This window comes from Dama dama, chromosome 15 (genome assembly GCF_033118175.1).
Source record: "Dama dama isolate Ldn47 chromosome 15, ASM3311817v1, whole genome shotgun sequence".
In the NCBI taxonomy this organism is placed as follows: Eukaryota; Metazoa; Chordata; class Mammalia; order Artiodactyla; family Cervidae; genus Dama; species Dama dama.
This window is the reverse complement of record NC_083695.1, coordinates 70,810,587-70,833,589: the sequence shown is the minus strand read 5'-3', so window position 1 is coordinate 70,833,589 and position 23,003 is coordinate 70,810,587. Positions and strand designations below refer to the sequence as shown.

Genomic DNA, 23,003 nt, shown 5'->3' with positions numbered 1-23,003 from the left:
AAAGTACATATAAACAAGAAGATGGAAATTAAAACCACTAGTAACCCTACCCACCTAATATAATCATCCTTAGCATTTTATTGAATATCCTTTTAGGTGTGTGTGTGTTTAGACATATGTGTAGCATCCATGTATACCTGACACTATGCTAAAGCCCTGGGGACAAAGATGAGAGAAAGAATGGTCTTGGTATGAAATACCCACAGTCATAGAAAATGATGATTGGTGCAGCTTGAGGCCCTGCCTTAGATACCCACTCACCTTCTCTTACCTGTCCCCCACAGGTATACATCATCAATGTGACCTGGTCCGACTCCACGTCCCAGACCATCTACCGGAGGTACAGCAAGTTCTTTGACCTGCAGGTGAGTGAGTCTGAGCTCAGATGGGGCCTGGTTCCACATGAAGTGGCCTGAGCTTCTGGTGAGCTGGCCTGTCTCATTCCTCACTCATCCAGAGACCCCCTTCCAAGAATCTCAGGGTCAGAGTTTAGGCAGAACAGAGGGATGGAGGAGGGAACCTTGGCAGTCAAGCTGGGCTAAACTCAGTCTTGGATGTTGCAGACAGATACTCGGGGCTATGTTGACTTCTTAGCATGACTGTTCACAGTCATGCTCTGTCACCCTCCTGCATTTGGAGGCTGGGAAGAGAGGCAAGAGGATGGCCGTGGGTGCTGTGTGCCTGAGCAGACGTGTCTATAAACATACAGAGTGAGACGCAAGCCACCACATCATTGTAGACAAAGAAAAGCAAACAGACAGAAAAGACTGAAACAGAAAATCAGCAATGTCTTGAACTACAGACACAAACTGGGCATAGCACTGTGTCTGTCTAACTGAATAAGGCTCTGCGTGGGGGATGGTAGCATGGATCCCTCAGCTCCACTGTAGACACCTCCCTTGATGTCAGTTAATTTGGCTAGGCTTCTTTAGGTCACAAGCAATAGTTTTGTGCTCATACTGGCTTAGATGAAAAGGAGACATGGAAAACAGTGTGGAGATTTCTTAAAAAACTGGAAATAGAACTGCCATATGACCCAGCAATACCACTTCTGGGCATACACACTGAGGAAACCAGATCTGAAAGAGACACGTGCACCCCAATGTTCATCGCAGCACTGTTTATAATAGCCAGGACGTGGAAGCAACCTAGATGCCCATCAGCAGATGAATGGATAAGGAAGCTGTGGTACATATACACCATGGAATATTACTCAGCCGTTAAAAAGAATTTATTTGAATCAGTTCTAATGAGATGGATGAAACTGGAGCCCATTATACAGAGTGAAGTAAGCCAGAAAGATAAAGAACATTACAGCATACTAACACATATATATGGAATTTAGAAAGATGGTAATGATAACCCTATATGCAAAACAGAAAAAGAGACACAGAAGTACAGAACAGACTTTTGAACTCTGTGGGAGAAGGTGAGGGTGGGATATTTCGAGAGAACAGCATGTATATTATCTATAGGGAAACAGATCACCAGCCCAGGTTGGATGCATGAGACAAGTGCTCGGGCCTGGTGCACTGGGAAGACCCAGAGGAATCGGGTGGAGAGGGAGGAGGGAGGGGGGATCGGGATGGGGAATACATGTAACTCCATGGCTGATTCATGTCAATGTATGACAAAACCCACTGAAGTGTTGTGAAGTGATTGGCCTCCAACTAATAAAAAAAAAAAATAAAAATAATAAAAAAATAAGAAAAGGAGACTTGGTTGGAAGCTTATGCAGTCAATCAGATGGTGGAAGGGAAAGTGCGACAATGGCTCCAAGAACGCTTGAAACCAGGCTGCGCTCCCTCTGTCTTGTCTTGGCTTCTCTCTGGGCACTGTCCTCAGCAGTTTGGCAGTCAGTAGCTCCCAAATTTCCTACCTTGTGTTTTCCAACAGCAGAGACTGCCTCTCTCCCAGTTCTAAATTGAAAACTCCCAGGCAAGACTCTGATTGGCCTGACTTGGGTCAGGTGCCCTCTCTGTACCAATCATTACGGCCGAGGCTGGAGGGGCATGAACACCAACATGGCCACTAGGGGGCCCACCCCTGTTTATCAGAAGCTGAGAGCTTCCAGACTCTTCCTTAGGGCCACGAGCCTGGTTTAGGCCTATTAAAAACACAAAGAAGGGACATCCACCGCTGGCCCTCACAACCAAGCTCCACTTCTTCCTCTGGTGGTGAGTCATCTTGGAGATGCCAGGCTTGCGTGTTTACCTCCAAGTACTTGATTTTATCCCATTGTCCTTATGGCTCTGCGTATGAGATGAGCCAGAGGTGAGCCAGCTTCCTGCATTACAAATCCTCTCTTAATCTAACAATATGGGATTGAGAGCCACTCCTTACCCTCCTCACTTCCTCCTCTTCCCTCATCAATTCCTGTCCAGTCTCCTTGTGTCCTTCTGGTGTAAACTGTTGGAATTTGCTGATACCCCCTCAATGGGAATAGTGTGCTGGACAGGAAATGATCACTTAGTTGGGCAGAGGGAACCCTGAAAGGACTCATTGATGAGCCAGAAGGGGTCTGAGAGCCAGCGGAAACTCTCAAATCAGAACTTTTCTTCCCCTCTTTTCTGTTCTGTTCTCCCACCCCCTCCCTAGTTACAGAATCTCACAAGAAAGGAATGCTGCTCCCCCCACTTCTCCCTTGCCTGGAGGGCTCATTTCCTGTGTGTCAAGAGGGGACACATGGCATGAAGCCGCTTGTGCGATGCGCTGGCCCTAGTCATGAGCATGGCCAGGCCTGTCCACATGGGTCATCGCCACCCTGTAGATGCAGTTTGGAAAGGGTGGTTCTTCAGAATTTAACCTTTCAACCAAGTATCTTTGGAAATGTTTTTTCAGAACTTGACATAAGGACATACAGTGGCATTCATTTTAGAAAGCCTTTCTCATTTATCAAAATCTCTGATTTTAATATGGCGGCTCCTATAAGAGGAAGAATAAACGGCATTGCTAATTCCATCTTTGGTCACTGGTGGCTCTCAGATCTCAGTTCTGAGCTGAGGCACTGGGGACGCACTTCCTGGGGCCAGTTGCTGGCTCTGTCACTCTAACTCCGGACAGCTTCCTTAACTTCTCCACTTTCTCATCTGTAGAATGAAGATTCGAATGGTACCCACCCAGTAGGGTTGTTGTGAGGATTAAATGAGTGAACCCATGGTTTTCCTGACACATGGTTGTCCAGTACATTACTCGGTGTTAATGGTGACAAGAATGCTGGGCTGCCTGGTTGAAGGGTGTGGGGGTTTAGTACCTCCTGTCATGGTATTGCTTTCTTGTTTCCCTCCCTTGGCTTCACTCTGCTGAGGAGCTGTGCAGTGCCCAGTCCTCCGTCAGAGTGTTCAGAGCCCCACAGGCTCTCTCTGGAGCTTGCCACTCAGGATGGAGTGAGTTGGGAGTAGGGGTGTGGCCCACAGGGACCTGCTCTCAGAATCCTTCTGCTCCTCCCCTTGTGGGCTGAGCTCCACGTTGGAACCCTGGAAGTCCCGGGCTGACTAAGCCAGCCTGGGGAAAGCTGCTTAACTGGCTTTACTACCTCATGGTTCTGAGTTTTCTGGGGACCATATACTTTATATCCCAAATATTACAGGAGATATACTAAAAAGTTATTCATTGTTTACCTGAGATTCATATTTTATCCTTTGTCCTGTATTTTCACTTGCTAAATCTGGCAGCCTTACGCTAGTGAGGGTGGAAGTATAAAGATGAGGAAGCCAAGGCTGGAGTGAATTGGCCTTTGATAAGGCTTCCACCACATGTGCACTTTTGCAGAACAGAAATGGCCCAGGCTGAGGGACACTCAGTTGAGAAGAACAAGGTCTTGTCTTCCTAGAGGTCTGTATCAGATGGGGGAAATAGGCTTTTAAGCAATTAAGTTCACTATAGATGAAATGAATACTAGGTTGAGGTACAAGTAACATGCTGAGGGATGGAGAGGAAGGAAAGAATATTCTTCTTGGGAGGGGGCAGCTAAGAAGATGCACATATGGTTTTGATTGGTGACAGAAGCCAAGAGTGATAGAGCCACCCACCCCCACTCCAGTTTGAGGGGATTTGGTTGCTTTTTGAGATTTATAATTATTGGGGTAAATGTGTCCCTCACTTATGTCATAGTTTGTTCATTTATGTCTGCTTGTCTGCCTCCTCTTTATATGTCCCTCTATCCATCCATCCATCCATCCATCCATCCATCCATCTATCCTCAGTCCATCCAGTCTTAAGTGCCTACCTTCTATGTCCCAGGCAGGATGCCAGGCTCTGGGTCGGGATTTACTGGTGAGCAAAAGCAGATCTGGTTACTGCTTTTATGGGAATTACAGCTTAGTGAGGGAAGACAGGTTTCAGTTTAAAATATACATACATATTATTTTATACTATTTTAAATGCTGCAAAGAAAAGCACTATAGACATGTTATAGGGAAACATTATACTCTAAGAGCAGGCTTCCCTGAAAAAGTTAGTTTATCTGACAAATCAGTGAGTTCTTATACTTTATTTTGGGGATCAGAGTTTCTATTGTGCATCCCTTCAGACATGCATGAATGTACAAATACAATTCTGACCAGCTTCTTGGTCATTCACACCCACCTCAAACCCTTCCAAGGGCACTAGAAGAGGACCCCCTACTCTGCCCCACAGCTCCTCCTCTCCCCATGTCTTCTGCCCTGAGCCTTCAGACTCAGTGGTTCTCCCTCCTTCTCACACAGGAGGCTATGCTCTGAACCCAGCTCCTCCTCCTGCTCACTGGGAAGCACCAGATATGGAGCCTTTAGACCTGTGCTATCCAGTGCAGTGGCCACTAGCCCCATGTGGCTAGTTACATTTAAGTTAATTTTAAAACTTAAATTTTAAAAATTAAATTAAGTCCATTTGGCTTTATGCCCACCCAGGCATGCTCTGCCACTTCCCAAGGCCTCCCCAGTTTTCCTCTAACATCTTCCAGGGCCCCTGCAGGAGGGAGACTGCATTCCACCATGACTTGCCCCATCCATAGAGCAGTTCAAATTCAACAACTCTTCCAAACACCTCTTCTGGAAACCAGGTCAGTTACTAGAGAGGGCTTCTACGGGCATTTCAGATGTCATGTTGGGAACAGAGAGAGGAGAGGCTCTTGGTCTCTAAGTGGAAATTGGTTTCTTCTAAAAATAATTAACCTCTCAGCCCTATCTAACCAGGAAAGGGACCTGTCCCAGGGGGAGCCAGCAGGGACAGTGTCTGATGTGGAGGCCTGTTTGGTTATAAAGAGCTTGGGTTATAGGAGGTGGACGTGGAGGTGGAGTTAAGGGGAGAAGGAGGAGGGAGAAGGGCGGCAGATGCTCTTAAGTTGCCTTCTTTTTGATGCTGGACCATATTTCCAGCCTCTGTAAATTTCCTCGCACAGCTCCTTCACTCTTAAGTGTCTCCCCCAAGGCCTGGCCCCATTGAGGAAGGACCGGAAGGCTCTCTGAAGCTCCAGCTCCATCGAAGGTTGTTTCACAATCTGATTACAAGATGCGGGGATGCAGTAATTGCTCTGCAAACATTGACTCCATAGTGCTGCTGGCCCTTTAGTCTGAACTCCGGCCAGTGAGTGCACAGGGTCAATATTTGATCAGACCAGGGAGAGGCCCTTTAGCCTCCCCCACACTGTTTGGAAGATAGAGTTAAGAAAGCTGTTCAGGCTTGCTCATTTGCTTTAAAGGACTTAACCTATTTTGAAGATCTTTTTTCTCTCTCTTCCTTATTCATCTCTCCACCCACTTACCCACCCAGCGTCACACAGCCCTCCAATAGCCAGGCTAATGATGGGTGAAGAAAACTATAATCCTTGAATCATTAACAACCGACCTTAGCAGGGATGTGTATGTGTGGGGGGACATGTTTTAATGTATGGAGAGTTATAGGATCACAGCATTTTTATAATTAGAATTCTACTTCCAGTCCATCATTTTGCTGGTAAACATCTATGTTCATTTTTCTATTCATTAAGTTTATATGAACTTTAGTTTAGTTTGATGTCCAGAGCAGGCCTCAGCTCGGGTCAAACTGGGGTGATCCTGGTGTGTGCAGGGGTCAACCTGAGAGTAGAAGAGATGTCTGGGGGAGGTGTCTTTCTTGCCGGCTCTTTTAATCATCAAAGCAAGCTCTGTGTTGTTTGAGATCATTGACCCTAGACTAAAGCCTAGAGGAGGTAACTTGCCAAGTTCTAAGAACAGTTTTGTACCCAGGATTCTAGAGAGTTCTGGCACCTGATGTGGCAGTTCTAGAACCAGCGGTGCGATGAGCTGACAGTCATTGTGATTGTTCACAGGCCCCAGACAGACAAGAACATTGACCTTAACCAAGGTCAGCCCCCGATCCCAGGAAGCCTCCTATTGTTTGCCACAGCAAAAATGGGAACATAGAGGGTGCCTAAGTAAACTGTCATCTCATACTACTTTGTACAGCAGTCAAAAAAAATGAGATTGTCCTGTGGATGGAGTGCTAAGAAATGTTAATGAATGACCGATGCAATTTTCAAAAAATTATATGACGGTAGTTATGCAAAAACAAGATATATCTTTTACAAGTACATACACAGAATAAATATATCATTATTCTTAAAAGGTCTGGAAGGATGCGTTCTAAATTGGTAATGGAGTTATCTCTGGAAGAGGTTTGGGGACATGGGTAGGAGGAAGGGCTTGGTTAAAGGGGAACCTTAGCTTTATTTGTAATGTTTTACTTTTTTTAAAAAGGAGAATGGGTTCATATATTATTTACAACATTTATATATAATAATTAAAAGGATACCTGTGGGAGGAGGTGGGAAAGGTGGGAGGTCTAAAATAAACTATGTCTCTCCTGGTCATTACCGTATTTGTGGTAGTTGTTCAGTCCCTCAGTCGTGTCTGACTCTTTGCGGACACATGGACAGCAGCACGCCAGGCTTCCCTGCCCTTCACCATCTCCTGGAGCCTGCTCAAACTCATATCCATTGAGTCAGTGATGCCATCCAACCATCTCGTCCTCTGTCATCCCCTTCTCCTCCCGCCTTTAATCTTTCCCAGTATCAGAGTTTTTTCTAATGGAGTCAGCACTTCGCATCAGGTGGCCAAAGTATTGGAGCTTCAGCTTCAGCATCAGTCCTTCCAATGAATATTCAGGATTGATTTCCTTTAGGATGAACCAGTTTGATCTCCTTGCAGTCCAAGGGATCTCAAGAGTCTTCTCCAGCACCACAGCTCAAAAGCATCAATTCTTCGGCATTCAGCCTTCTTTATGGTCCAACTCTCACATCCGTACATGACTACTAGAAAAACCATAGCATACATTATAGTATAATGGGACAGAAAACACACAGGTTTAAAAAAAATAGACATGAAGAACATATCTAACAAGATTAAGACAGTGAAAATGATGATTAAAATCATATTACCTCATATTTCCTGAACCAGCATTCTAGATCATTCCTGTGGAATGAAACTGATTAGACTCCATTACAGCAAACACCAGGGACGTGTCCAAATTATCTTATCAAACTGGAATCCTGTGTTCAAATATTGCATATAGCACATGAACATGTGTGTATTGGGCCAAGAGACACTTGGGTGGTGGTTCTTGTGTCATGATGAACCACAATGATAGCTTCATGGCTGTGGAGTGTGGTGGTTAAGGGTAGGTATTCCAGGGCTAGGGAGGTTGGATTCCAAGACCAGTCCTATCACTTACTAGCTGTATATAACCTTCAGTGAATTATTTAACCTCTTTGTACCTTGATTTTCTCATCTGTGTAATGGGGATAATAAAAATACCTGCCTCATGGGTAGGATAGTAAGAATGAAATGAGACAATCCATGTAAAGAAAGCCCTGAGAGCAGTGACTGGTGTGAAACCCTTAGACAGAGAAGCTGAGAACTTCATCAGTTAGGTCCTCAGAAACTTAACTCCAAGAAAAAAATAGCTGGACATCCCCACTCTAGCCGGAGTCCAAGGTTTCTTCCTGTGCCCCATTTATACTTCACTTTCACCAAATGAAGTTTATACTTCACTTTCATGAAGTAGTTGTGTCTGCCGCCTCTGTCTGTGAGAGAGGCAGGTGGTGGTGGTAAGGGTTTCACAGATTAAACTTTTTCACCTCCAAAGTGTAATTAATTACCAACCCACCTTCCTCTGTTAGGAAAACACAGCTGTTTAGAAAGTAATTATTGATACACAGTTTCTCCTTGCCCTTGGAAAGAGGCATCTTTCAGATTCCTGATGGGCACAGGGGGATTCGGGGGAGCCCTGTGGGGATTCCAATCGCTCCTGAGAATTCTGTGGCTGGCCTCCCCTCCCCCAGGAGCTGGCTCTGCTTCAGCAGCTCCCTTTCATCTGGCCCCGTGGCCTGAGGGTGAACTCCAGCTTCCTCTCTGTCTCTACTGATTTCCACTTTGGCAGTTCTGCCTCGCATCTCCAGGGAGTGTTAGGCGGGAAGGCCTGGGGAAATGGCATCTCCAGGCCAGCTCAGGATGGAAAGCTTTTGACCACTGAGTTGGAATCCTGGGTTGCTTGGCGGATTTATCCATTTATTTATAAACTTGAAGGCGAGTTTATTTTTTTCTGCTCTAAGCAGATGGAATCTGCACAGTTTGTACAATGATGCCTTCTTGTGCAGTTTCCCCAGCTCCATGGGTTTAGGAATGACCTTGTACATGAGGGTTCTCGCAGGTCCAGGATAGATGGGGAGAGGCGGCTGCAGGCAGTGTATGTGGGGGAGGGTCTCTGTACATCTGTGCCAGGTGCATGCTGTCAGGCACCCCCACCACCTGCCCTGGGCAGAGCCTAAGGATGCAAAGAGAAGAGGGGGGGCTTGTCCGAAGGTCTGAAGCAGCCCAGAGCTGTGGACTCCTCACCATGTTGCAGCTGCCTTGGAGAAATTAATCTTTTCCTATACAGATGAGTACGTGGTCTGTGAGTGCCTGTTTTGGTACCTGCATGTGTTTGGTGAATTGGTCTTCCTGACCAATGATCTGTAGGTGATCTTGGCACATGTCTCCAGAGGAGCTCCTCAGGGACCAAACCATGTCTGGCAAGACCCTCACTGGAACCACCAAGGTGTCAGGAGCCACCTCTGCCTTGTTCTGCTTGTTGTCTCCCTCAGGGTCAAGGCGGGATTGTCACACAGCAGGGGAAAATGTAGACATTGTAAGAAAAGCTGGAATGTCCTCTGGATGGTAAATCTTGGCACGAACAGTTGGCTCTAAGCTTCTGGGTGAAATCTGGTGAGGGTGGACACTGAGGGGCTTAGAGGGGGCTGCCTGCTCCCCTGGTGACTGTCCTGCAGGCCAGATGAAAATGTGTCTTTCAGGGAGAGAGATCAGCTGTGTGCAAGTATCATAAAACGGGAGGTACATGCTTGCCAACCAGCTTTAACCAGATCTGCTGGAGAATTAGGGTGGAAATCATCTACCAGGAAGATAGCGTATCTAGCACTCATGCTGCCGCTTTCTGGTCTGGTGCCCGCAACAGGCATCACTAATCGATCACGGTACATTCTCCTCCTCTGTCAATGGCTGACATTGTTCATGGATCCAGAGCCTGGGATCTCAGAGTCTTTCTAAAAACAAAACCCCAGATATCTTCAGGAAGACACTCCCTATCAATTGGCAGTGGTACCTTGAGATGAAACTATTGGCCATCCCCTGATGTAGTCCATTTCCTTTGTTTGACAGATGAGGAAATGAGGCCCTACAAGCGGGAAGTGGCTCTTCTACCTCAGAGGGCCAGCAAGCGCCAGCAGGACTAGGACTCGGGTGCTCTAGATTTAGTTCATTCCAGTCTGGAATTCTAGCCTCCCCTCCAGAAGTTTTCTTTCTGTTTTTGGCTGAGGAGGGCAGAAAGCCCCCACTGCATCCTCAAGAGAGCTCCTGGGGGTGCTCGCTTCGGCAGCACATATACTAAAACTGGAACGATACAGAGAAGATTAGCATGGCCCCTGCGCAAGGATGACAAGCAAATTCGTGAAGCGTTCCATATCTTTAAAAAAAAAAAAAAAAGAGAGAGAGAGCTCCTGGGGGGCAGGGGAGGGCAAACCATTCACCCTCCCCGGAGAGAAGAGGCCTGTGCACATCAGAAGACTTCTCTCCAGCTCCCAGAAAGGTCCAACCTGCTGCTGCCTGGAGCTTAATCAATGTCCTATCTGCCACTGCCCACTTCTCTCATTGGATAATAAACCCCAGCTTTGCCAGAGGCAGCATCTGAGTCAGCCCACACCACCTGCCTGACCACTCTGAGGTGTGCACCTTGTTTTCCTGGCATGAGGGTGTCATGACAGGGTATGTTTGGGTGTTACGTTAGGCCTTGCCGCCCTCACCTCCCTCTTCCTCCAGTCTCAGGCCGCAAGGTCTGACCTAGAAAACCCAGCTCTGCCCCTACCAGACCCCCGTCGACCCCTCTTGTATAACCGTGAGAAAGTTGGCTGGGAAATGGATGGGGGCAAATGTCCCCTTCAAACTGGAGAATGAAGGGAAGGAAGATCTATGGCAGTGGCCAGGTGAGTGGTGTGTGTGTATGTGTGTGTGTGTTTGCTCTGTGAAGCCTTTAGCTGTGACCAAGTCACTCCCTTCCCACAGGAAGGAATTTCAGATTAATCTTGGCACCTTGGAGGAGTGCCAGCTACATGCCTGCACAAGGCCTTGTAACAGGGATCCCAAGGGGAAAAGTCAGGGTCATCCTGGGTGGAAAAGCCAGGCTGACAGCCTTGGCCTGAGCCAGAGCTGTCAGCTGGTGGGAGAATCAGGGTAGGGCAGAAGGCATAGAATGAGTGAGCAACCCCTGGTGTGGACCACTGTGCTCAGGCCTGCCACTTGGGCATCCCAGCAGACTTGCTGAGGTCTCAGCATCCTTGCACCCCTCCCCCAGAGTAGCAGCATCTGGTTTTGCTTTTGCCTCTTGGGGACCTGGGACAGCCAGGGTAAACTGTGGGAGCCTGAGCTATGGGCTTGTTTGAGGGAAGACAGACCCCAGGTGAGCCAGAGGTGCCAGCTACACTGATTCCCTCACTGGCTCCCCACCACTCGGGTGGACCCCAGCCCCCACGTGATGTTAGGGGCTGCCATTCCTGCATCTCAGGGCCATTTCCTCAGGTCAGGCCATTGTACGAGTTATTGGAGACTTGGAGTTCTTTGCTTTTTATCCAAATTTTAGCTAGAGCCAAGGAAAAAGATTTTAGTTCCTCAGAGACCTTCACAGTTGGGTGGTGGCATCAGGCTCCAGAAGAGCTCATGGGGTTCAGGAAACCAACTCCCCAATTTTCTGAGTGGAGCAGTTTGTCCCAGTGGTGGGACGCTCAGGCTTTGTTGTCAGACAGACTTACATGAGTGTGACCTCAGCCCCACCTCTTATCAGCTGGGTGACACTGCGCCATTACTGGCCTCCAAGAGACAGCCTTCTCCTCTGCTAAGTAAGTAAGTGCTGGTCACCCAGTCGTGCTCAACTTTCTGTGACCCCATGGACTATAGCCCACCAGGCTCTTCTGTCCATGATATTTTCCAGGCAAGGATACTGGAGTGGGTTGCCATTTCCTTCTCCAGGGGATCTTCCTGACCCAGGGATCGAACCTGGGTCTCCTGCACTGCAGGCAGATTCTTTACCGACTGAGCTAATGACTCTAATTGCAGAAGTAGCCTCATAGAATCCTCACGAGATTTCCAGGAGACAAGACACAGGCAACCTTCCCTGCTGAGCCTGGAGCAGCTCTGGAGCATCACTAGGATGGCAATCACTGCCCCGTGAACTCTGATCCTGTCCGGCCTGGACGAGGGGAACATTTTCCCAGCCACGAAAGGGTCCTAGCCACCCCCAAGCTGCAGTAAAGAAGTGCTCCAGGGCTGGCCAAGAGACAGCCCCACACACCAGCCAGGATCTGGCTCCGTCTGCTAATTAGGGAGCGTTTATCTGGTGCCCAGCAGAACAAAGTGGCCGGTTCAGCCACGCTGGAAGGCTGAGTTCAGTGAGGGTGTGGGGGATGCTGGGGCGGAGGCTAGGAATGGGGCGGGTGCAGGGGCGTCCCTGGGGCTAAATGGACGACATTCAGATATACCTTTAAAAAAATCCACCCAAACAGGAAGCATGAGGCTGGTGTATAGCTGGAGTTGGGAGGCTCTGGTGTTCGACAAGCGGCCTTTCTTCCCTCTGAGACAGTGCCGGGCTGGTCTCCTGAAGAGCGGTTGCTCTCCATCCCTGGTGAAGGCCGTCCCGGCCAGCTCCCCAGGGAGACTGGGTTGTTTTCATCCTGAGATTCCCAGGGCTCCACCCCGCATCTTGGAACCTTGTGAGGAGGAATCCCCAGTGGGAGGGTGGAGAGGAAGCCCTCTCTGTGTGCTGGGCCCTGCCCACCCCTCCCTCCATCTCACAGAGCACTGGGGCCGGGACCAGGACCGGGGGATCCCGGCCAGGAAATCTACCACACGTAGGAGGACTCAAAACCGTGAGATTTTATCCATCATGTAATGAATTAAGGGGACACTTTGCATCAGTTTGAAATACCTGCGTTTCCTGGCTGCGTAGTTGAAAACTGAGGTGAGGACGGGTGGAGCTGCAAAACCACGCTCTCCGCCGCAGGTGAGGGGCTGGGACCCAGACCGGCAGTCTAGCTCCGAGATCCACACGCTAAACGCTTCTGTCCACTCTAACCTGTAACTTTGATGTGGCCCCTGTGTGGGCCAGAGCACTGCAGAGCCAGCCTGGGAGACCCCAGCCCCTCAGAGAGGAGGGGGGTCCTTTCCCTCACTTGCCAGGAAGGCTTCAGCCTCAGAGCAGGTGGTACTGAGCTGGCCACTGGAGGTGGGTGCTGCCCTGACCCCCTGCCCAGGCTGGGGAGGGTTTGGGCTGGGCCGAGAGCGAGAGAAATTGTTCATTTCTCTGCATCTGTTCATTTCCTTTTCCCTTGAGTCTTGGATTCCCCCAATGGGGAATCTCTCTGCCTCTCTCTTTCCCCAGTTTGTCTGTAATCATCTCTGTCTCCCAAGGGTCTCTGAGTCTCGGCCTGTCTCTGGGCATGGCTCTGTTCATCCCTATGGCCTTTCCCCAGCCTCCTTTCTGGAGGCTTTTTCTCTGGCTCTGGTACCTCTTTGTCAGTCTCTGGGTCTCTCTTGTCTGAATCTCTTCCCTGGGGATCCTGCCAGGTCCCAAGCCGGCATGTGGGAGAAGGGCAGGTGAAGGCCTGACCCTAGTCATATGGGGTCAGACCTGACTGCAATGAGTGGGGGCTTGGCAAGTCTGCACCCCCAAGGGCAAAAACCTGTGGTGGGGAGTGGGGCTGCTTCCCCTTCTCAGGGACTCTGGGGCCTCAAAATTAACCTTTATCCTGATGATGGCTTATGTATAGAATCCAGTGACAGCCTTGGCACCCTGGTTGGGGGGGCTGTCCTGCCTCCAGAGGGCACACATGATGGCCAGCTGTTGGCTCTTCCCCTCTTTTCCCCGCCTGCTCACAACCCTCACCCAGGCTGCCCAGAGAGTTGGGCTTGGGGTTCCTGTGGTTGGGGTGGGCACAGGGAGGGCAGGAACCACAGGCTGGCTCCTCCCCTTCTCTGGCTGGACAGAGGGTCTTCTCCTCTCTGTTCCATCCCCTAATCCCTTCCTGCCCTATGCTAGCTGTTCCTCCAGGGCCACCCTCCCCTGCTGCTGTCCCCACTGGAAATAGCTGAGCAGGGGCCATTTGCCCAGACCAGGGAGTAGCTCTTGCAGGGTCAGGCTGGCCCCCAAAATACCCTACCAGCTGTCAGGGATCGGGGTTAGATAGGATACCACGAATAGCTTGGGCAGGGCTCCACTCTCCTTAGGCCTCTTCTCTCAATGAGGGCAAGTTCTCTGGGCCCAGCCTCTGTCGTCAGCTAGAAGGCAGGTGGGGATGAGCACCTGACCATGTTTGCTGAGCACCTGCTGGGGGCCAGTCACTGGGTCCAGGGCGGGATTCAGAGGGTGGAGACAGATGACCATGAGCCGACCACGGCTGACTCTTGGAGGCCTCTCCACGTATAAGTCACACGTATGCCTGCAACTCAGCATGTTCCACACCCAGCCCCTATCTAAGTGCCTCCTTCCTCCTTCCTTTCCTCCCTCCTTCCCTCTCTCAATCACTGCACCATCTCTCACCCCTGCAGAGCCCTCCTCTCTGCCCCTGGCCCTTTGGCCAAGCCCTCTTGATTCTTCCCTCACATCCACAGCCTTGTTACCTGGCTTCCCAGCACTCCAGGCCGGCCCCTTCCAGCTGCTTTTCTGCATTGCAGCCAGTCAGCTCTTCTTTAATATTGTTTATTTTTTAAATTATGAATTATTTTAATCCTGCAGAAAATACTATAATACATCAGTGGACCTTCTAATTAACACATGTTTACATTTTGCCACGTTTTATTCACACGCTTATTTTAAATTAAGGTATACTTGACATCCCTTGTGGCTCAGCTGTTAATCTGCCTGCAATGCGGGAGACATGGATTTGATCCCTGGGTTGGGAAGATCTCCTGGAGAAGGGAACGGCTACCTGCTCCAGTACTCTGGCCTGGAAAATCCCCATGGACTATACAGTCCATCGGGTTGCAAAGAGTCAGACACGACTGAGCGACTTTCACTTGACATACTTGACATCAAATGCTTTTTTTTTTTCAAGAAATAAAATGGTGCTGATAGAGGAGATGTCTGATAAATGCTAAATTCCCTTCCTCCTGCCTTGGGTCTTACTGAGAAGGTGGAACTGGAGGTAGGTCTAGGGGAAGGGCTGGTGGACAGGAAGGCCTGTGTGGACACCTGCATATGTGAAGGCGTGGAGGCAGGACTGCCTGCCCCTATCACGGTCAGGGGATCCCAGCTTCGTGGAAGATGGAGCTGGGCAGGGAGGACCATGGGTGCCAGCAGGCCTCAAGCAGCCAAGTCGTTTCCCCCTCAGCCCTTCCTCCTCCTCCCGCACCTCGTGCTAGGTGGGCAGCTGCCGAGTTTATGAGGTCACGAGAGGAAGCCATCACCTGGGTCGGCGGCTGCCCTGCCACCTGGACAGGCAGCCTGCAGCTGGGCACCAGGGTGGGCTCCGTGGGGAGCTCTTCCTCTTGCGTTTCCTAGTCCCTGGCAGGAGTCAGGTTCTCCCCATCAGGAAAGCCTCGTTAAACCAGCTGGCCTGGCCACAGAGCCTGCGGAGGGCAAGGCGGGCCTGGGTGGCTTGCTTCATTGTGTGGGCTGCTTGTCTAGGCTCCCCCGGCAACTCTGCCTGAGTGCGAGTTTTTGCTTCAGGGATTTTTCTCTTTTTCTTCTGAGCCCCACTTGCCTTCCCCTTCTACAGATTGTGAAGAGACACTAAGACACCCTTGGCCTAAAGGGCCTTTAGAAGGGAGAAAAACCCTTGTTGTTATTCAGTCGCTAAGTCGTGTTTGACTTTCTGTGACCCCATGGACTGTAGCATGCCAGGCTCCTCTGTCCTCCACTGTATCCTGGAATTTGTTCAAATTCATGTCCTTTGAGTCAGTGATGCCATCCAATCATCTCATCCTCTGTCACCCTCTTCTCCTCTTTCCCTCAATCTTACCCAGCATCAGGGTCTTTTCCAGTGAGTCGACTCTTTGCATCAGGTGGCCAAAGTATTGGAGCTTCAGCTTTAGCATCAGTCCTTCCAATGAATATTCAGGGTTGCTTTCCTTTAGGATGACTGATTTGATCTCCTTGCTGTCCAATGGATTCTCAAGAGTCTTCTCCAGCACCACAGTTCGAAAGCATCAATTCTTCAGTGCTCAGCCTTCTTTATAGTCCAACTCTCACATTTGTACATGATTGCTGCCTCCTGTGGGCTAAATGGCTAACCCCAGTGACTAGAAAGGGAGTCATCAGAGCAGTGACCCAGCGTTGGCCCTGGATGCCATCGGCCAGATCAGGGCACTTGGGCCCCCCGGGGCAGCTGTTAGGAGTACCTGAGGTGCCAAAGGAATTCAAATCCAGTTGGAATCACCCCCAACCTGGCCCGTCCCCGTGCCACATCCTGTCCAAAGACAAGTCTGCACATCCTCAAAATGAGCCCAACTCCACCCTCTTCCTCTCTGTCCACTCTGCCGCCACCCTGGTCCAGCCCCATTACATTCCACCTGGCAGTTGAACCAACCTTCTTGGGGATCTCCCCACTTGTGCTCTTGTCTTCCCACCCTTCTAAAAATAAATCAGATCATATCACACACCCCTTTTATAGCCTTTCTGAAAGCCTTCCTTTCTTTTGGGAATGAACTCCCAATTCTTACCCCACCCACCTGCTCTTCCAGACCTGTCCCCTGCCGTCCTCCTTCCCTGGCTTTCAGCTCACCTGCTTGATCCTGGGGCATCAGTGCAGTGCTGCCTTGGGGCCTTCACCATTGCTCTTGCCACTGCCTGGAATGCCCTTCCCCCAGGTCTTCAAGCAGCCGACTCCTTCTGGGATTCAGATCTCCTGTGCCACCTCCCAGACAGGCTTTTCTTGATCACTTCCTCAGAAAGCTCCCCCAACCCTGTTCCATTGGGCTTCCCAGGTGGCGCTCGTGGTAAAGAACCCACCTGCCAATGCAGGAGATGCAAGAGACTCGGGTTCGATCCCTGGGTCAGGAAGATCCCCTAGAGGAGCAAATGGCAACCCACTCCAGTATTCTTGCCTGGAGAATCCCATAGACAGAAGAGCCTGGCAGGCTACAGTCCATGAGGTCCCACAGAGTCTGACATGACTGAAGCGACTTAGCACAGATGCACCTGTGACATTGTCATTCTGTTGTCTTCAAGACATGTATCCCTGTGATAAATTATCCTAACTCTTTGCCTATTGTTTATGTCTCACCCTTGCTGGAATGCGAGCTTGAGGAGAGTACAGTCTTGCTTGTTCATCAACTTCTGTTTTCCCAGTGCCTAGAACAGTGCCTGACACAGAGCAGATGTTCAGGAAATTGTCATCGAATGAATGGATTGGGTGTGTGGTGAGCTGGCACTGAGAGAAGGGAATGGGCGAGAGAGGCCTGCAGCCTTCTTCTCCGTGCCAAAGATGAGATCTGCTGCGTAGCTCCCATTCCCCTTGGTGGGTGCCCGTCTTTGCTTGTAGACTGGACTTGCCATTGGGAACACTTGTAAGGATTAGCTGGAACAGAAAGTAACGTTCAACTTTAAAACTACTAGAAAACAACAGTGACAAATTCGAGAACAAGGTGCATCTGGAAAGCAAGAATATAATGCTAAGAAAAAATGTGCAAAGAATACTAAAAGTGAAATACTAAATACTAAATGTGAAATTAAAAATGTCATTGCAACATAAGACATTTAGTAGATGGTCTGTGGGGTGGGGAGGGATAAAGAAATTTTCTAAAAGATTAAAATACAAAACTTGGAAGAAAAGTTAAGACATAGACGATCAACCCAGAAGAGTCAGTATCTGTTGAATAGGAGTTCTTAGATGAGAGAACAGAGAATATAACAGAGAGGGAGAGAAATTAATGAAAGCAAGTTTTCTAATAATGAAAACAGTATGTGTTTTGGGTTAAACATTCTTTTAAATACTTCTGGTTGATTCTTTCCAAAGATGGCCACACGACGTCTCCTGTTCCATATGACTTTTGCAATGAGACTTTGTTACCTCTTTCAGTACAGAGTTGGTTTTCTCTGCTCTTAATCCTGTGCTTATCCTGAATCACAGGTTTCAACAAGAATATCTTCCACTTGAAGATATTCTTATCTGTAAGAAATGCATGACTAAATAGCTAATTATCTTTGTTAAAAAGATAAAAAATCATGTTCTAATAAGAGAGAGGATGGGAATGAGGTTTGAAGTACCTCTTTCGCTCCCTATTTCCCTTTTCTTGTTTTTAGTAACGTTTTCTTTGGGATAGCACAGATTAGTGACAGAAGAATACATGTCATGTTTTCTAGGGGAAAATTTTATTTTCCAGTTTGAACTCTTCTATTTTGAAAGAATTTGAAATTTTGTTACCATGTATATATATATATATATTACTTACACAAAATATTTTTGTGTATTGCTGTAAAATAAATAATGCTATAAAAGAAGATTTTTGTCTTGGAAGAAATATACCATTTTTTAATGAAAGAAAAGTCTATGCATGGAAATAAAGTATATCTTTGGTTTATGGGAAGGTGGGAGAAAGATTAGCTAAAATCCTTGTGGCAAACTGCTGGCTTTCAAGTTTTAATGTACACAAACTACTTAGTATCTTGTTTAAATGCAGGTCCTAATTCAGCAGGTCTCCCTGGGGTTTGAGATTCTGCATTTCCATCAGCTCTTAGATTAGTTTCAAGATCACAGCTTGAGTAGTGAGGCCAGGGAGTATTGGAAAGATCCATTTGAAGCCCTTCTTCTCTGTCCCTTTCTGTTTCTTCCTTCTCTTCAAATGTGGTCAATCTCCCCTTTGGCGATGATTCTTTGTGATCAGATGGGAATTTGACCTGGTGAGTCTGTTGAAGAACACTGCTCCAGCACTTCCCAAGAGCTGCCAAAGGTGGTGTGAGTGGCCTCAGAGGGATGGTGTGCTCGTCACAGGAGGTGTTCCTGTGAGTTTAAATGGTCATGTGTCAGAGGTGTCATGAGCCCCGTGTGGGGAGGAGGAGGCTCCTCTGTACAATTTCACTTTGTGCCTCTGTGTGCCTTCTACAAACTTGTGGAACCAGGACCTCAAGTTGGGGCTCATTCACCTGTGACTTTTACAGGTCATCTGGCAAGCCTCAATCCCCACCCTTCTCAGTCCTTCCATTTGGCATTCTAAATACTGTATGTGTGATTTGGTAGGCAGGGCAGGGGGAGAAGGGGTAATGACTTGGCTTCAGGAATAGTTCAATCATGTAGAAATGTAATGCCTGACTTGATTGGATCTAGGAGGTGGTGGGTTCTGCATTTTATGTTGTCTTCCCACCTTCAATTTGGTTCAACAGACCTTGATTTAGAGCTGCTTTGTATTAGTCGGGACAAGTTAATTGTCGTGTAACAAATTCTCAGTGATTCAGTACAATGGAGGTTTATTTCTTGCTCATATCATAGACCAAAACAAGCTCTACTCCAAGTAGTCAATCAGGGAATCCAGACTCTCCCATCTGGTGACTCAATTCCCCATGCATCTCTGTTTCCACCCAGCAAAAGAGGAGAGAGTGAAAAATTGCAGGGAGATTTTATGGGTTGCTTGATGGAGGTACACATCACCCCTGCTCATATTCCATCGATCAGAATTCAGTCACATGACTGTACTTCCCAGCAAGGAAGGCTGGGAAATGTAGTCTAGCTGTGTGCCCAGCTACATCTCAGACATTGTGATGAACAGTGGGCACAGTTGCTTATAAGAGGCTCACAGACTTTTGAAAGGAGGCAGGTGTATGAACAAATCATTACCATATAGTAGTAAGTGCGGCTCTAGAAGTGTGACTGAACCACCGAAGCAATCTAGAGAAGGGAGTCAAGGAGGGCTAAAAGCCTCAGAGGTGGTGTATTGGATTCCAGGAGAGAGGAACAGATTGCACAAAAGCACAGAGCTCTGGAACAGCATGTTGTATCCAAGGAGGATGTGGCTGGCCATGCAGTGTGTGGGGACCTGCAACAGTAGCAGGACACGAGACTGGAGAGGTCAGGCAGGGCAGAGGTCGTGAATGGGCTTGTGTCCCATGGGAGGCTGACAGCCAACGAAGGGCTCAAAGCTAAGATGAAATAGCCAGATGGGGGCAGATTACAGCAACGTCAGGGGTGGTATGTACTTAGCACTCTCCTCACCAGAACCTTTGGAGAGGGTTTATGTGTGTTTTGGCCTCTTGTGCTGTGGGGTGTCTGACAGAGGAAGATGTGGGAAGGTGGGCAGGGGACTGACACAAGTCACCAGCTGCAGCGGCGCCCTAGTGGGAACTCCCTGGGCCCGTGTGGCTTCTGCTAGGTTCACCCGACAGCCCAGGTCTCACCAGTGGCTGCCAGTAGCTCCAGGGTCACTCAGGCAGGGGAGAGTCAAGCTCTTGGGAAGTGAGGGTGCCATATTGCTAGGGCCAGGCCACAGGGAAGAGCTGGCTTCTGCACAGTGACCTCAGCCTGTGTAGCCCATTCTTCATGTTTTCCTTTTACACAAGACTGGGAGGGGAGAGGCGAGGATGGGGTCCAGAAGTACCCTTACCCTTTTGGAAGAGAGAAGAAAATACGGAAGCGAGACACGTGGAGAAGGGGAGGGAGAGGAAGGCAAGGACGTTGGATTGTCCACTGGGAGTGTCCCACTTGGCTTCTTTCCCAGAAGGCAGGGTTAAGGCAGCACCACGGGACCTGCTCTGAGATCTCACTGCCTGAACAGCAGCCTGGGCCCAGGACCACCGAGGGTCTGTCTTGGCCTCATCTCTGCCAGGAATGTGCTGTCTTTGCCCCAGACTTTGATCCCACGGCTGGTCGGAGACCACAATTCTGGGCCATTTGGATGGATGATCAGGATGAGACAATGAAGATACACTGGGGCTGGGGGTGTGGTTCCACCAGACAGAGAAGGTGGAGGTCTGTCCTCCCTTGGCCCCTTCCTCCTTGCTCACCTCCTTGTGAGCCTCTCACTGTTAGTTTTTTAAATTAATGAATTAATTTAGGCTCTGGTGGGTCTTCATTGCTGCAATGTGGCCTTTCTCTAGTTGTGGCAAGCGGGGGCCACTCTTCATTGCCACGCATGGGCTTCTCATTGAGGTGGCGTCTCTTGTTGCGGAGCACAGGCTCCAGGTGCACGGACGTCAGCAGTCGTGGCTTGCAGGCTCTAGAGTGCGGGCTCAGTATCTGTGGCACATGGGCTTCATTGCTCTGCAGCTCATGAGGATCTTCCTGGTCCAGGGATGGAACCTGTGTCCCTTGAATTGCAAGGTGGATTCTTAACCACCAGGGAAACCCCCCTCTCACTCTTTGTTGACAGTCCTTAGGGGTCCAGGCGGGAGAGGGAAGTGTCAGGCAGCTCTGAGACCTTGTGAGGGGTCTCTGGTGAGGTTAGGGGATAGAGAGACACCTCTCGCCAGGAGGGACCAGAGTGACCTTAGCCAGGACCCCGCTGGAACTGCTACCCCAGTATGGGCAGGCTCACCTTAGGTGACCTTATTCTCTGTGGGGAGTGTCTGTGCTGACACCCTGGACCGGTCCCAGGCTTTCTTTGGCGATTCGTCCCCACACAGATGTCTCTTTCCCCACTGCTCCATCCCATGTCCCAGGCAGACTTGTCTTTCCAGAATTCCACTTTCACATGGTTCCTTCTGCTCAGCATCCTCCAGGGGCTCCCTCTTGCCCTGAAGAGGAAGTCCAAGTTCTTCCCTCTTCTGTCAGATGACTGTCCAGCCAACTTTGTACGCCACCTGGCACTCACTCTTGCAGCCCCAGCACCCAGCTCCCACAGCCCCCCTGCTTTCCTGGGCGTGAGAGGAAGGAGGACCCAGACAGCAACACGGGGGTGTTGGGAGGAAATCAGGGTGTAGCTCCAATTCCATGGCAGGAAACCGCGTCTCAGGCTCTGTGAGTCCTGGGGGAGCTCTGCTGTCTCAGAGCCAGGCTTAGAGCTGACAGAATCCAGAATCTCTGACCCAGTCCTCGGTCCCTAGCTTTCCAGGTGTCCGGCTGCTCTAGCATCACTCCTTTCCTTCCTGGTCCAGGGAAGCGTGGGCCATGTGTGCTGGACTGCGAAGTTACAGGTGAGGGACCCTGAAGTCCTTTCAGCCATCGATAGTGAGGGCAGGGTGGCGTGGCTGACAGCCAGGAGCAGCTCCCTCAAAGCAGAAGGGGCTGGAGGAGGAACAGGAAGATCCATCCCACTGGAGCTTCTTCACCTTGGAAAGGGCGACCTCATTTATCAAGCATGTATGTAAGCCAAGCACTGTGCTCACCTGTGTAATCTCATTCAATCCACATACCACAGTGGGGAGGCTGTTTTCACTCACTGCCCCCTTAAAGATGAGAAGACTGGATCCCAGAGAGGTTAAGTGACCCGGTCAGTGTCACATAGCCAGGACGGGATGGAACTGGAACCCTCCGCCCTTGACTCCCACCCGACGCTCTTTCTCCAAAGGTTGTGGGTCTGCATGGTGGAGGTGTGTGGAAGGAGGCCCCTACGTAGTTTCAGGGGGGAGGCAGGGCCGCCTCTGTTTTGGACACTTTCTAGGATAAGGCCATTGTGCACATCCCTGCTTCTTCACTCTGCATCTCTCTGTGGGTGTTGCAGGCCCCACCACGTTAATGTCAGACACATCCCAGCCAGCTCCCACGCACCCAGTGAGCTGCTAGGAAAGCCAGAGGTCTCCTCCCCAAACAGCCCACGCACAACAGCTGGGCAGCTCTCCAGGGGCTCCTAGAGGCTCACAGTGGGGCCAGGCCTGGCCAAGACACCTCCCAGACCCGTCTGTCCCTCATGGGCTCTGCGCCTCCATGACCTCAGGGCTGTAGGTTCCCAAGCACTTTTCCTGGCCCTGGGGATGCAGGCTAGCACCATACCAGGAGTGGTGCTGATGACAGCAGTGATGATAATAGCTCACGTGTGGGGGCCACTAGTCTGCACCACGTTCTGTGCCAAGTGCTGTACACACATTATCTCATCGAATCCTCTCACCGCCCCATCAGGCAGGTTCTGTAACTGTCCTCATTTCACAGATGAGAAAACTGATTTGAATCCAGATCTGAGCAGCTATGTACCATTTATTATTATTCACATTTTCCAAAACGTTGTGCAGCCACCTTGTGAATGCAAGAAGAGGCTTTGGGGTAATATATGGGCTAATTCTTTCTCTTCTCATAGTTATGTATTGTTTCAATGTGTGCTGGGGTTAGGGGGTGAAGTCTTATGTGTTCCCCAAATGCGTATATGGAAGCTGTAATCCCCAGTACCTCAGAATGTGACCTTATTTGGAAATAGGCTTGTTGCAGATGCAATTAGTTAAGATGAGGTCATGCTGGTGGGCCCCTAATCCAATGACTGATATGCTTATAAAAAGGAGAAATTTGGACACAGACAGGCACACAGGGAGAACGCCATGTGAAGATGAAGCCAGAGACGGGGTGATGCTTCCATAAGCCAAGGAACACT

The 23,003-nt window shown here is 49.5% G+C and overlaps 1 protein-coding gene and 1 non-coding gene across 3 annotated transcripts in view; both read left to right on the top strand.

Moving 5' to 3' along the window:
• SH3PXD2A (SH3 and PX domains 2A) overlaps nt 1-23,003 on the top strand; it is a 246,120-nt gene that overhangs the window by 57,832 nt on the left and 165,285 nt on the right. For both annotated transcript variants that reach the window (XM_061162537.1, XM_061162532.1), the window contains exon 2: nt 285-365. In XM_061162537.1, coding sequence (XP_061018520.1) covers nt 285-365 — 81 coding nt within the window. The remainder of the gene's footprint in view (nt 1-284; nt 366-23,003) is intronic.
• Nucleotides 9,873-9,979, top strand: LOC133070838 (U6 spliceosomal RNA). The gene has a single exon (XR_009696242.1). It is a non-coding gene; the product is annotated as a U6 spliceosomal RNA (small nuclear RNA).